At 47.3% G+C, this 13,687-nt stretch overlaps 2 protein-coding genes across 3 annotated transcripts in view; both read right to left on the reverse strand.

Moving 5' to 3' along the window:
• Positions 1-302: 302 nt before the first annotated feature.
• On the reverse strand, positions 303-9,889 carry LOC139760709 (pancreas transcription factor 1 subunit alpha-like). Its single transcript, XM_071684274.1, has 4 exons — positions 9,579-9,889; positions 7,869-8,057; positions 6,587-6,743; positions 303-1,913 (listed from the first exon to the last, which is right to left on the reverse strand). The coding sequence occupies exons 1-4, from the start codon at positions 9,768-9,770 to the stop codon at positions 1,792-1,794; spliced, it is 660 nt and encodes a 219-aa protein (XP_071540375.1). The 5' UTR covers positions 9,771-9,889; the 3' UTR covers positions 303-1,791.
• A 1,186-nt stretch (positions 9,890-11,075) lies between these two features.
• LOC139760720 (glycolipid transfer protein) overlaps positions 11,076-13,687 on the reverse strand; it is a 189,487-nt gene continuing 186,875 nt past the window's right edge. The window contains exon 9 of one of the 2 annotated variants that reach the window (XR_011715395.1): positions 11,076-11,205. The gene's annotated coding sequence lies outside the window, so the exon portion shown is untranslated. The remainder of the gene's footprint in view (positions 11,206-13,687) is intronic. The other variant, XR_011715393.1, reaches the window with a different exon arrangement.

Below are 13,687 nucleotides of genomic sequence, written 5' to 3' on the forward strand. Positions count from 1 at the left end.
GTGCACTTTCGTGTAATAATCACATCATCAGGGGAGATACAAGAGAGAAATATAACAGTAAGTTGATATACATCGAGGACACGAAGCTAGGACGCCATTTGGTAAACATGTGATTGTCCAAAATCACGTTTACCAAATGGCGTCCTAACTTCGTCTCCTCGATGTATATCAACTTACTGTTATATTTCACTCTTGTATCTCCCCTGATGATGTGATTATTACACGAAAGTGCACTTGGGAAATTTTCGTGTTTCATTTTCCCCGTGGACTCATAGGAATATCTTGATCACGCGCAAAATTGTGATCCTTTCCAACACACACACACACATATATATATGTGTGTGTGTGTGAACAGGAAAAAGGCCATACAGAGCAGACCTACATAAAGAAAGTAGGGACCACCATCAACTTAGAAATAAGTTCATTTAGAAACAAATGTTGCATTCAAAACCCACACACATATAGAGGAACAGACATGCAGGAGCACCATCTGGCACGTCAACTGTACAGATAAAATACCTTCGTTCAGTGTCTGTCTCCAGTAATGATATATCGCCCGCCTCCCATGCAGATCACATATTTTTTTTACCAGTCATTTGCTAATTGCTTAGAAATTATCTCATCATCAATTCTCAGGTACTTTTATATTTCACGCGTGGCTAAATTTATCGTATTTAATATGCAACGATTGAGTTCGGTGTTGTCTAATGCATCCAAGTCATTAATTACCTGTAGCCAACCAACTGGTCTTTTAAAGCCTTCGTTAATAAGTCAGGAGCTGCTTCATTTACTGTTTAATTAGTGAATATATGTATATATATATACATCATTTACAGAACGAATCAGTAACCCCTCCTCCCACCTACCCAAAGATATATATATGACACAGAAGACGATTTGAACACAATAAACTGGTGATGGATTACATATGATGGATCATATATAATGCTGAAATATATTCAGGCCAGAAGGACTTATATAATAGTTATTGATCATATAATACAGGTATATAGCATTACCTTGATTTCCTACAATTAACATCAAATACAGTGACTGATACATACACGTAAATATATACAAATGCATGTGCTATAGGACCTATCTATACATCTTGAAGATATACTAGGAAATATACATATGTATAAATGCACAGCTTGCGGGGGATATGTATGTCTGTGTATATAATATATATGGTTGAGCAACATAAAGTCTGTGTTATAGTGTTGTTGGAACAGCCAGCCAGCAGACTAGAATGACCACTCTAACTATACCCTCACAAAACTGCTATAATGGACTAACTTTTAATGTGATTAGATTTTTCACGCCACAGGTACAATTTTACTCCTGTTAATTACTACGTGACTAGTTACGATTTGATTACTCTCTCTTTCTCTTCCTGTCCTTTATGGGGCGAGGCGCTGATTTGGAGATGTTCCGTGGTTTTTGGAGTGTTGTACGAACCACGGGCACGTCTTATTTTTGGAGGCGGTTGGGTGTGGAGCGCGTGTGGCCTGAAGATGGGACCATGGTCGGCCAATCATGAGTTGTAGGTGACGAAATACCCACAACGTCATTCATCACCAGCCAATCAAGTTCTGTGTTACACATGACATCACTCGTGCCCAGCAGCATCAGCCAATCACATACAAGTGCTGTATGTGACGCAGCGAGGGGCCCCGCACCACAGCGTTCCTCCCTCCAAAGGCAGGGAGCCAGTCTCCCGTCACCCTGGACTGTATCTCCCTGCACTAATCTCCCTCAGAGGCAGGAGGAGGAGGCTGGTTGGGTGCGTCAGTTGGCCATGGCGTGGGTCGGGGTCCAGAGGGAGGTGTTGACGCGGCCGTTGACCACCTCCTGCCGCTGGGGCGCCCACGACAGCTCCGTGAAGGAGGGCGGCTCCTCCCCCACACCATCTGCAACAACAACAAGTTGTAGTGATCACTTATAAGCAGACCATCATGCCGGGGCACAAGACAGAATACAGACGCACGTGGATACAAGAAGATACAGGTACGGTGTGAAATACAGTTGGATAGCGAGATAGAAATAGGATAGATATAAGAATAGACACACACACAGGTCACAAACCCACTGTCAAACTTTGATCTTTAACCCAGTTACTGTAAGCTCCACACACACATCCTCGATACAGCAGTAATAGTACAGGTAATACAAGACGACATAAGATGGAGAGTGTGTAAATGTTTAGGGCCTCCCTCAATACATAATTAGGTGTCCCGGAAGAGTCTTAAATGGTCAGGTCCGTCTTCAGGAAGTGGGAGAGTCAGCGGCGGCGTCAGGCGACGGGGGGATTGCCGTCGCTACCTTCCAGTCAGTCAGTCAGGCGTCCCCCACACACGGGCGTCCCGCAGGACACAAGGTTGGGACCTTGTGTGTTTGCCTCCCTGATGATGGTGCACCTGCTCAGTGCATGCAAGTCCACGTTGACAACAGCCCTCCCGCCGACATATCATCATGGAAAAAAGAAAATGACATGCAGGATGATCCTCCTCTGTCCCTCGCACGCCATCTATCGAGAGGCAGTCACAACACAACACAGCGGCCCTCCCGACGCTCAGGCTGGGCCCGTCTCATCCGACATGGGAATCATACGATCTGGATCTTCACATGATGTAAATTACCGGCACCTACCTACCCCGCCTACCCCCACAACGCCACCGTCACCCTCAGAGCCCTCGTCCCTTAGTCGTAGTCCGGGGGCACCATAAACTACAGACAACTCATACGAGATCATACAGATCTCTCTAGAAGCGGCCTCATTCCAGTCATGTATAATATCACCGAGAATAACAACCTACCACAACCACCACTGGAGCATAACAACCTACCACAACCACCACTGGAGCATAACAACCTACTACAACCACCACTGGAGCATAACAACCTACCACAACCACCACTGGAGCATAACAACCTACCACAACCACCACTGGAGCATAACAACCTACCACAACCACCACTGGAGCATAACAACCTACCACAACCACCACTGGAGCATAACAACCTACCACAACCACCACTGGAGCATAACAACCTACTACAACCACCACTGGAGCATAACAACCTACCACAACCACCACTGGAGCATAACAACCTACCACAACCACCACTGGAGCATAACAACCTACCACAACCACCACTGGAGCATAACAACCTACCACAACCACCACTGGAGCATAACAACCTACCACAACCACCACTGGAGCATAACAACCTACTACAACCACCACTGGAGCATAACAACCTACCACAACCACCACTGGAGCATAACAACCTACTACAACCACCACTGGAGCATAACAACCTACCACAACCACCACTGGAGCATAACAACCTACCACAACCACCACTGGAGCATAACAACCTACCACAACCACCACTGGAGCATAACAACCTACCACAACCACCACTGGAGCATAACAACCTACCACAACCACCACTGGAGCATAACAACCTACTACAACCACCACTGGAGCATAACAACCTACTACAACCACCACTGGAGCATAACAACCTACTACAACCACCACTGGAGCATAACAACCTACTACAACCACCACTGGAGCATAACAACCTACCACAACCACCACTGGAGCATAACAACCTACCACAACCACCACTGGAGCATAACAACCTACTACAACCACCACTGGAGCATAACAACCTACCACAACCACCACTGGAGCATAACAACCTACCACAACCACCACTGGAGCATAACAACCTACCACAACCACCACTGGAGCATAACAACCTACCACAACCACCACTGGAGCATAACAACCTACCACAACCACCACTGGAGCATAACAACCTACTACAACCACCACTGGAGCATAACAACCTACCACAACCACCACTGGAGCATAACAACCTACCACAACCACCACTGGAGCATAACAACCTACCACAACCACCACTGGAGCATAACAACCTACCACAACCACCACTGGAGCATAACAACCTACCACAACCACCACTGGAGCATAACAACCTACCACAACCACCACTGGAGCATAACAACCTACCACAACCACCACTGGAGCATAACAACCTACCACAACCACCACTGGAGCATAACAACCTACCACAACCACCACTGGAGCATAACAACCTACCACAACCACCACTGGAGCATAACAACCTACCACAACCACCACTGGAGCATAACAACCTACCACAACCACCACTGGAGCATAACAACCTACCACAACCACCACTGGAGCATAACAACCTACCACAACCACCACTGGAGCATAACAACCTACCACAACCACCACTGGAGCATAACAACCTACCACAACCACCACTGGAGCATAACAACCTACTACAACCACCACTGGAGCATAACAACCTACCACAACCACCACTGGAGCATAACAACCTACCACAACCACCACTGGAGCATAACAACCTACCACAACCACCACTGGAGCATAACAACCTACCACAACCACCACTGGAGCATAACAACCTACCACAACCACCACTGGAGCATAACAACCTACCACAACCACCACTGGAGCATAACAACCTACCACAACCACCACTGGAGCATAACAACCTACCACAACCACCACTGGAGCATAACAACCTACCACAACCACCACTGGAGCATAACAACCTACCACAACCACCACTGGAGCATAACAACCTACCACAACCACCACTGGAGCATAACAACCTACTACAACCACCACTGGAGCATAACAACCTACTACAACCACCACTGGAGCATAACAACCTACTACAACCACCACTGGAGCATAACAACCTACTACAACCACCACTGGAGCATAACAACCTACCACAACCACCACTGGAGCATAACAACCTACCACAACCACCACTGGAGCATAACAACCTACCACAACCACCACTGGAGCATAACAACCTACCACAACCACCACTGGAGCATAACAACCTACTACAACCACCACTGGAGCATAACAACCTACCACAACCACCACTGGAGCATAACAACCTACTACAACCACCACTGGAGCATAACAACCTACCACAACCACCACTGGAGCATAACAACCTACCACAACCACCACTGGAGCATAACAACCTACCACAACCACCACTGGAGCATAACAACCTACCACAACCACCACTGGAGCATAACAACCTACCACAACCACCACTGGAGCATAACAACCTACCACAACCACCACTGGAGCATAACAACCTACCACAACCACCACTGGAGCATAACAACCTACCACAACCACCACTGGAGCATAACAACCTACCACAACCACCACTGGAGCATAACAACCTACCACAACCACCACTGGAGCATAACAACCTACCACAACCACCACTGGAGCATAACAACCTACCACAACCACCACTGGAGCATAACAACCTACTACAACCACCACTGGAGCATAACAACCTACCACAACCACCACTGGAGCATAACAACCTACTACAACCACCACTGGAGCATAACAACCTACTACAACCACCACTGGAGCATAACAACCTACCACAACCACCACTGGAGCATAACAACCTACCACAACCACCACTGGAGCATAACAACCTACCACAACCACCACTGGAGCATAACAACCTACCACAACCACCACTGGAGCATAACAACCTACCACAACCACCACTGGAGCATAACAACCTACCACAACCACCACTGGAGCATAACAACCTACCACAACCACCACTGGAGCATAACAACCTACCACAACCACCACTGGAGCATAACAACCTACCACAACCACCACTGGAGCATAACAACCTACCACAACCACCACTGGAGCATAACAACCTACCACAACCACCACTGGAGCATAACAACCTACTACAACCACCACTGGAGCATAACAACCTACTACAACCACCACTGGAGCATAACAACCTACTACAACCACCACTGGAGCATAACAACCTACTACAACCACCACTGGAGCATAACAACCTACTACAACCACCACTGGAGCATAACAACCTACTACAACCACCACTGGAGCATAACAACCTACTACAACCACCACTGGAGCATAACAACCTACTACAACCACCACTGGAGCATAACAACCTACTACAACCACCACTGGAGCATAACAACCTACTACAACCACCACTGGAGCATAACAACCTACTACAACCACCACTGGAGCATAACAACCTACTACAACCACCACTGGAGCATAACAACCTACTACAACCACCACTGGAGCATAACAACCTACTACAACCACCACTGGAGCATAACAACCTACTACAACCACCACTGGAGCATAACAACCTACTACAACCACCACTGGAGCATAACAACCTACTACAACCACCACTGGAGCATAACAACCTACTACAACCACCACTGGAGCATAACAACCTACTACAACCACCACTGGAGCATAACAACCTACTACAACCACCACTGGAGCATAACAACCTACTACAACCACCACTGGAGCGTAATAACCTACCACAACCACCACTGGAGCATAACAACCTACTACAACCACCACTGGAGCATAACAACCTACCACAACCACCACTGGAGCATAATAATAATCATCCTAACAAGACTTACAAGCATCGAGGCTGCTCTTGACCAGGACCTTGTTGTTGTTGTTATTGTTGTTGTTAGCGTTGGCTGGGTCCCCGTGGTCCTGGAGGCCGCCAGGGCTCGTCTCGATCATGTCGGAGAGGAAGGTGATGTAGCCGATGGCCAACCGCAGCGTGTCCACCTGGAGGGAGGGGGAGACACACACACACGGGTCAGTACAAGAGCCTCTCCCAGTGGGGGGGAGTGTGGAGTGATGGGAGGGAGTGTGTAGTGATGAGAGGGGGAGTGTGTAGTGATGAGAGGGGGAGTGTGTAGTGATGAGAGGGGGAGTGTGTAGTGATGGGGAGTGTGTAGTGGTGGGGGGAGTGTGTAGTGTTGGGGGGGAGTGTGGAGTGGTTAGGGCAGTGTTAGGTGATGGGGAGAGAGTGTAGTGATGGAGGGGAGGAGTGTGTAGTGATGGAGGGGAGGAGTGTGTAGTGATGGGAGAGAGGGGTAGTGTGTAGTGGTGATGATGGCTCGGGGGGGGGGGAATGGTTGGGTTATTAGTCAGGTCTTCAGGGTGGGGGAGGGGGGGGGGAGTGATGGTGATAGGTCATTAGGGGGTGTGGGGGGGGGAGGGGTGGGGTACGTAATTGGGTACTTACAAGTAAACAGGTCATGACTTAATTAGGGCGATGAGGTCACCATAAGTTATTGAGAAAACAGATCATACTGAAACTAAAACATAATCAGCACTTCCATTATGCAGCTGTACAAACTGGCAACGGTGTTGGGTAACGAGGTCATTAGGTAGTCCAGAAGACAGATCGTTAGGTGAAGTAGAGGACGAGTCATTAAGAGAGAGCGACAGCGATGAAGCAGGAGAGAGAGAACACAGGTAAGAGGAAAGGTCATACGACAGACATAACAGGTAATTAAGACAGCTGACAATACAGACAGGTAATTAGCAGAGGTCACAGGTGTTAAAGCAATGACAAGATAAATGAGGCTGTTAATATATCGCGAGTCTTACAGGTGAGAAAAGTTAATGAATCAATCAGGCCCAGAATTAATTAACGAATCAGTGCAGACCAGGGGTAATTAGCTGGTGATCAGACGGGTCAACTCGACGACCGACAACCGTGATCATGTAACGGGTCACATGACAGGTCGTTAGAGAGAGAGAGAGAGAGAGAGAGAGATCAGTAATTACAAGACAGGCCAATTAGGTAGTTGAGGACACGGGCCCTAGGTGGGTCACACGAAGCAAAGGAAGGAAGGTACGTAAGGCTGGAGGCTGGGTCCAGGCCCTGAGCCAGCCACCCACCTTGGAGAGCCGCTTCTCGTAGGGCATGGTGGGGATGTGCGCCCTCAGGCCCTCGAAGGCGTCGTTGATGGAGGCCATGCGGCGTCGCTCCCGCATGTTGGCCGCCTGCCGCTGCCGCACCTGCGCCAGGGGGCACATCCGCCGGCGCCGGCGGCTCTCCCGGAGGCTGGACGCCACCAGCGGGTCCTCCTGAAGGCGCAGACGAAGAACAGAGTTACAAATACGAATACACGAATGACGTGCCTATGTGTAAGTCTGATGGATTACATTACATATAGGAATAAATACTTAAAATCCATACTTATATTTATAGTTACTTAGAAACCAAATTGTGTTACTTAGAAACTAAATGGTTTGTTACTTAGAAACCAAATGGTTGCTTGTTACTTAGAAACCAAATGGTTTACTTAGAAACCACATGGTTGTTACTTAGAAACAAAGTTATTACCTAGAAACCACATGGTTGTTACTAAGAAACCAAATGGTTTGTTACTGAGAAACCAAATGGTTAAAAACCTTATGGTCAGGGAATTCTGTTACTGTAGCGTGATCTATACAATACATTTTCATACATTCTCTTTGTAAATGAAGGAGTATACGAGAAGTGCAGGCCATGAACTGTATATAACACTCACTCAGTTCGTATGAGTAGTATGTCTACCCGCCTGCCATCTCTCTCTCTCTCTCTCTCTCTCTCTCTCTCTCTCTCTCTCTCTCTCTCTCTCTCTCTCATTCATTCGGGCTCTCATTGTATCTTTTTGTATCAATATGTTGAAGAAATAAAAATCTACGTGTTTGTGGCCACAGTCAAAAGTTCACATCTGGATACCTGGTCTGGCTGGAACACACACACACACACACGCGCGCGCGTGGGGGGGAGGGGGCCTCTAGACCGAGTTGACCTGGGTCACAACCCAACGTCTGACCCACCAGCGGAGGCAGCAGGCCAGCCTACCACCGTGACCTCCACAGGTGACCTGACCACTCGAAAAAACCTTCGGGAGCAACAAAATCCATGAAAGATTCCACCGGATATAAAATCAACCCGGTTCGAACCCAGCTACTAAGTAAACAAGGGCGGGTTAAGAAAGAAAACACCCGCTGAACATAGTGTGAAATACTGCTACTGAAACCCAGGAGGGAATACAGGCGTATACACCATGCCTCATGTCATTTCAGCACAGCACACAGGACCATAAACATGTCCTTTTTTCCCCCAACACTGACTCAAATAACAGGAGAACAACAGGAATTTATTTCCTTTTTTTCAAAGGCAAGGCTGACCCACAAGCTCATCATGATCATGAGGCAGGAGAGATGGATGAGGTGTGTCGCGCCACCTCACCGCGCCTCACACGTTCGATGAAATGTGCGTGAGAGATGAGGTGGAACACACATAGTAACACACGGAGGGGGATTACATAACTCGACACCCTGTGGTTGGCTGGGGCTGCTAACAGCAGCTTCAATTTACGTCGTCTATCCACTAAACTACCGCTGGGGAGGGTCATTACGACGATGACGATCCATCTTGCAACCGCCGGTCGAAATGGCCCTAACCAGTGTGGTTAAACGAGCCAACACACAGACACACACACGTACGTACCCGCCCACCCACTGACCTCACAGATGACCCCCGGGGATCTGTGAGTACGAGTGTGGATCCTCGCACCAACGAGCCGTTACGAGTCCCTTGTTACGTGACCTTACCTGAGGGGTCTTGTGAGGGGAGGGCCAGGCTGCCCAGGAGTCCGACGCCCCACAGGAGGACAACGGGGAGGAGGAGGTGGAGGAGCAGCCCCCCGTGGTCGTGGTCGTGGTGGCCTCCCACTCCAGGTAACTTTGCGAGCACATCCACTGGCGGTTCATGGCCTCGAAGTTCACGTTCTCCAGCCCGTACATGGTTCCAGCGAGGGGCGGGGTTGGTGGGGGTTGGGGAAGGAGTTCTTCGAGACGCGGAGGGGGTGTTGGGGGGTTTATCTGGGTTGGTGGGGGTGAGGGGAAGGGAGGGAGAAGGGGAGGTTGTGAGGGGTGTTTTCCGCAAGGTGTGGGGGAAATGGGGTGTGGGAATGTGGTGGGAGGTTGTGAGAGGTTCCCTGGTTCGTGGGTTCCAGGAGGGTGTGGGTGGGTCAGGCCCGCCGGTACGGGTGGGTGGGTGGGGAAGGAGGGAGAGGTTGTTCACTGACCCTACATACCGGCCACTGGTTGGCACTGGCGGTGATGAGGGTGGGGTTGGGTTGGGGTGGGGTGGAGAGGTTCACCTGGGTGTGGGTGGGGTTCACTGTACAGTGCCGCCTGGTGTGGGCGGGGCGGGTTCGGGTCTGAGGTTAACAGCCAATTTGGTGATTTTCAGCCAAAATTAACAACTCGATGTCAGCACAGGTCTTCGTTTTCCTAACATACTCTCATTAATAAGAACTTGACTATTATTTCACGTCTGTAAATTTTCAATGAAAAAAAAAAAAGGCTAAATATCACAGTTTTGATGATGTCAAAATTCAGTTTGCATCTCTGTAGTACAAATTAACAAATTCACGAACCGGTTCTCTAATTTCAGTTTTCGGATCACAGGGTCGCTTGCACTACACTGCTGGTTTCCCACAGTAGTTAAACAGTTCACTCTCTTATCCGTACATACACAGACGGACAGACAGACAGTTTGCCGAACTGGTAGTTTGCCAGAACAGCAAACAAGCGTCTTGAAATATATGGCAACACCCTCAACGTATATTGTCTCCCTTCACTTATTTGTCATTTCATTTCGTCTGTTTGTATGTGATCTTCGGTCATCCTTGGACACAAGGCCGGTAGTAAATGACCCCAGACGAGCGTAAGGGAGACGCTGATCGGTGATCCGACTTGACTGCCAGCCTCCGGTCACGAAGAGTCGAGTGGTGAGCACAGAGAGTCGCAGCCTCCCCGTCCGTCGTGCCGCGTGCGTGCGCGGTAATCCGGCGGTGTAGTAGCCAACACGTGGTTTTAGCTATAGCTTATCAATAACACCGGGGGGGACATGCCTGATGCGCGATGACAACTATTTTCACATTTATCCTCCTGGATTCTAAAACACTAACATCTATTCTAATAATCATCACACACACTTTCATCATACCTACCATCTTTCCTAAGATTATACCACAGCGGTCATAAACAACGACATAAATAAATAATAACTATAAAACTCGTCTTACAACAGCATGACAAACTCCACCCATCCAATCGCGGTGGACGAATCGGAGAGAGGACTCTCGGCTGGTGGGCGGGGTCGGGGAGCTCTCGGCGTGCTGAGTGGCTGGCGCCGGTGTGGGGCGCTCGTCAATTATTCACCAGCAGCGACCTATGAAATATTCCACACGACACGATATTAGAAATCTTCGGATGACAGCTGCTCAAGACTTATAAGACAGATACATTTTTTCCATTAATATATATATATATATATATATATATATATATATATATATATATATATATATATATATATAAAACAGCAGGAATTAAATGACCCTTACACGTGGTTGTTAAAGAAAATTGGTTGTAATATACGAATGTTTAATTGGTTATCATACCAGTTCATTGTTATTGTAACAATAACACTTGACAAACCATTGCCTGGTGAAGATCCTACTTGACCTGATCATGAACTCTGCACAGTGGTTAGCACCTACATACTGTCTTCCATCGTACACTCAAGTATGATGTATCTTCGTTGTAATTTCACGTATGACGTCAAACCGTTTTCTACAGGTTGCCAACACTTATATATCAATTAAATAAGACGATCAATAAGTCTTAGTGTTCGTAGTGTTCATATCTTAAACCAATATTTCGTTAAGCATCATTAAGCCACGATGGGCCATATATATATATATATATATATATATATATATATATATATATATATATATATATATCTGGTATATCATGTTCCTATACTCGCACTATATCATATACGATTTTTTCCCCAGTGTTTCCGTTGGTGTTGTGTGCTGTCACCCCCCCCCCCACGCGTCTGTCCGTCTGTCTGTAAGTATATACTTTACGATACTTATAACTCGATGAACACTACATGGTAGGATCTTCATACTTACATCATACTTACACCATCTACTGGTGATCAACTGAACAGATTTTTAGGCATGTAGTTGCCGTAGAAGTATGCGTATTACGCACAAGCTGACACACCGGACTGTTCAATAATGCGTTATTCATAACATATATGCGTATGGCAAACACGCATACCATTCCACACATAGATATATTCTAAATCTAGATTTTTATCCTTTTTTTTTTCCCCTCAAAGTGATAGGGGGGAAAAAATATATGGCTTATCTCACGTTACGTAGTCTGTGATCAAACCAGGGTTGTGGTGTGAGACATTGCTATGGTAACGCTACAGATAACAAGAGGAATATAGACAGTTTGTTAATTGGCAAACTCTGGTATCCGAACTTCAATATTTCCTAGTTATAATTTTGTCTTTCTACGGGACTATAAGGTAACTTTCGGCTTCATGTATTTCCATTCACGACGCGATTTGATGTGTGAATGTTGATATCGCTCACACGGAGTGAGTCTTGGTGGTATGTGTGTGTGACCTGGCCCAGGTGAACAGCTGGGGTTAGTCAGTCACTCGAGGTCGGCTATGGATGGATGGTTAGCGGTGGTTTCAGTGCATCATGCATGCCAGGTTAGATGTGTACGGATGAAGGGCTATGGTTTTTTTTTTTTTGGTTCTTGTCGCTACGAACACTGAAGCCGTTTCCCGCGTCAGCGAGGTAGCGCCAGGGACAGACGAAGAAAGGCCACATTCGCTCATGCCCATTCTCTAGCTGGCATGTGTTAATGCATCGAAACCACAGCTCCCTCTCCGCCACATCCAAGCCCCCACAGACCTTTCCATGGTTTACCCCCAGACGCTTCACATGCCCTGGTTCAGTCCATTGACAGCTTGACAGCACGTCGACCCCGGTATACCACATCGTTCCAATTCACTCACAACCCAACTAACCTAACCTGACCCTCAACTCTGCTAAATCTAATAGCATTGCGTTTATTCATAATTCATATCTACTCTCAATTTCCTCCTGACACACACACACTTCCAAACATAGTCCCCAACTTTTGCAATTTCTCACTCGAATCCGCCACCAGCGCTGTCTCATCAGAGAACAACATCTGTCGCACTTCCCAGGCCTTTTCATCCCCCACAGACTGCATACTCGCTCCTCTTTCCAAGACGCTTACATTAATCTCCCTAACCACCCCATCCATAAGCAAATCAAGCAACAATAGTGACGACATCACACACCCCTGCCGCAAACCGACCTTGTCACTTGCAACCATTCACTCTCCTCTCTTTCTACTCGTACACATGCCTTACACCCATAATAAAAACTTTTCACTGCTTCTGGCAACTCACCTCCCACACCATATACTCTTAAAACCTTCCACAAGGCATCTATGTCAACCCATCCTATGCCTTCTCCAGATCCATAAATGCCAACATACAATTCTATCTGTTTCTCTCAAGAATTTCTCACACACACATTCTTTAAAACGAACACCTGATTCACACCCACTGCCGTTTCTGAAACCACACTGCTCCTTCCCAATTTGATGCTCTGTACATGCCTTCACCCTCTCAATCAATACTCTCCCATATAATCCAGGAATACTCAACAAACTTATGCCTCTGTAGTTTGAACACTCACCTTTATACCCTTTACCTTTGTACAATGGCACTATGCATGCATTCCGCCAATCTTCAGGCACCTCACCATGAGTCATACATACATTAAATATCCTTCCCTGCCAAT

The sequence above is a fragment of the Panulirus ornatus genome, chromosome 3 (genome assembly GCF_036320965.1).
Source record: "Panulirus ornatus isolate Po-2019 chromosome 3, ASM3632096v1, whole genome shotgun sequence".
NCBI classification, from domain to species: Eukaryota; Metazoa; Arthropoda; class Malacostraca; order Decapoda; family Palinuridae; genus Panulirus; species Panulirus ornatus.

Coding starts and splice junctions, on each gene's coding strand:
- LOC139760709 (XM_071684274.1), bottom strand. CDS start 9,770: ATGTACGGGCTGGAGAACGTGAACTTCGAGGCCATGAACCGCCAGTGG. Junction 8,058..9,578: donor CCCCTCACAAGACCCCTCAG/GTAAGGTCACGT, acceptor CTGCGCCTTCAG/GAGGACCCGCTGGTGGCGTC. Junction 6,744..7,868: donor ACGAGAAGCGGCTCTCCAAG/GTGGGTGGCTGG, acceptor CCCTCCCTCCAG/GTGGACACGCTGCGGTTGGC.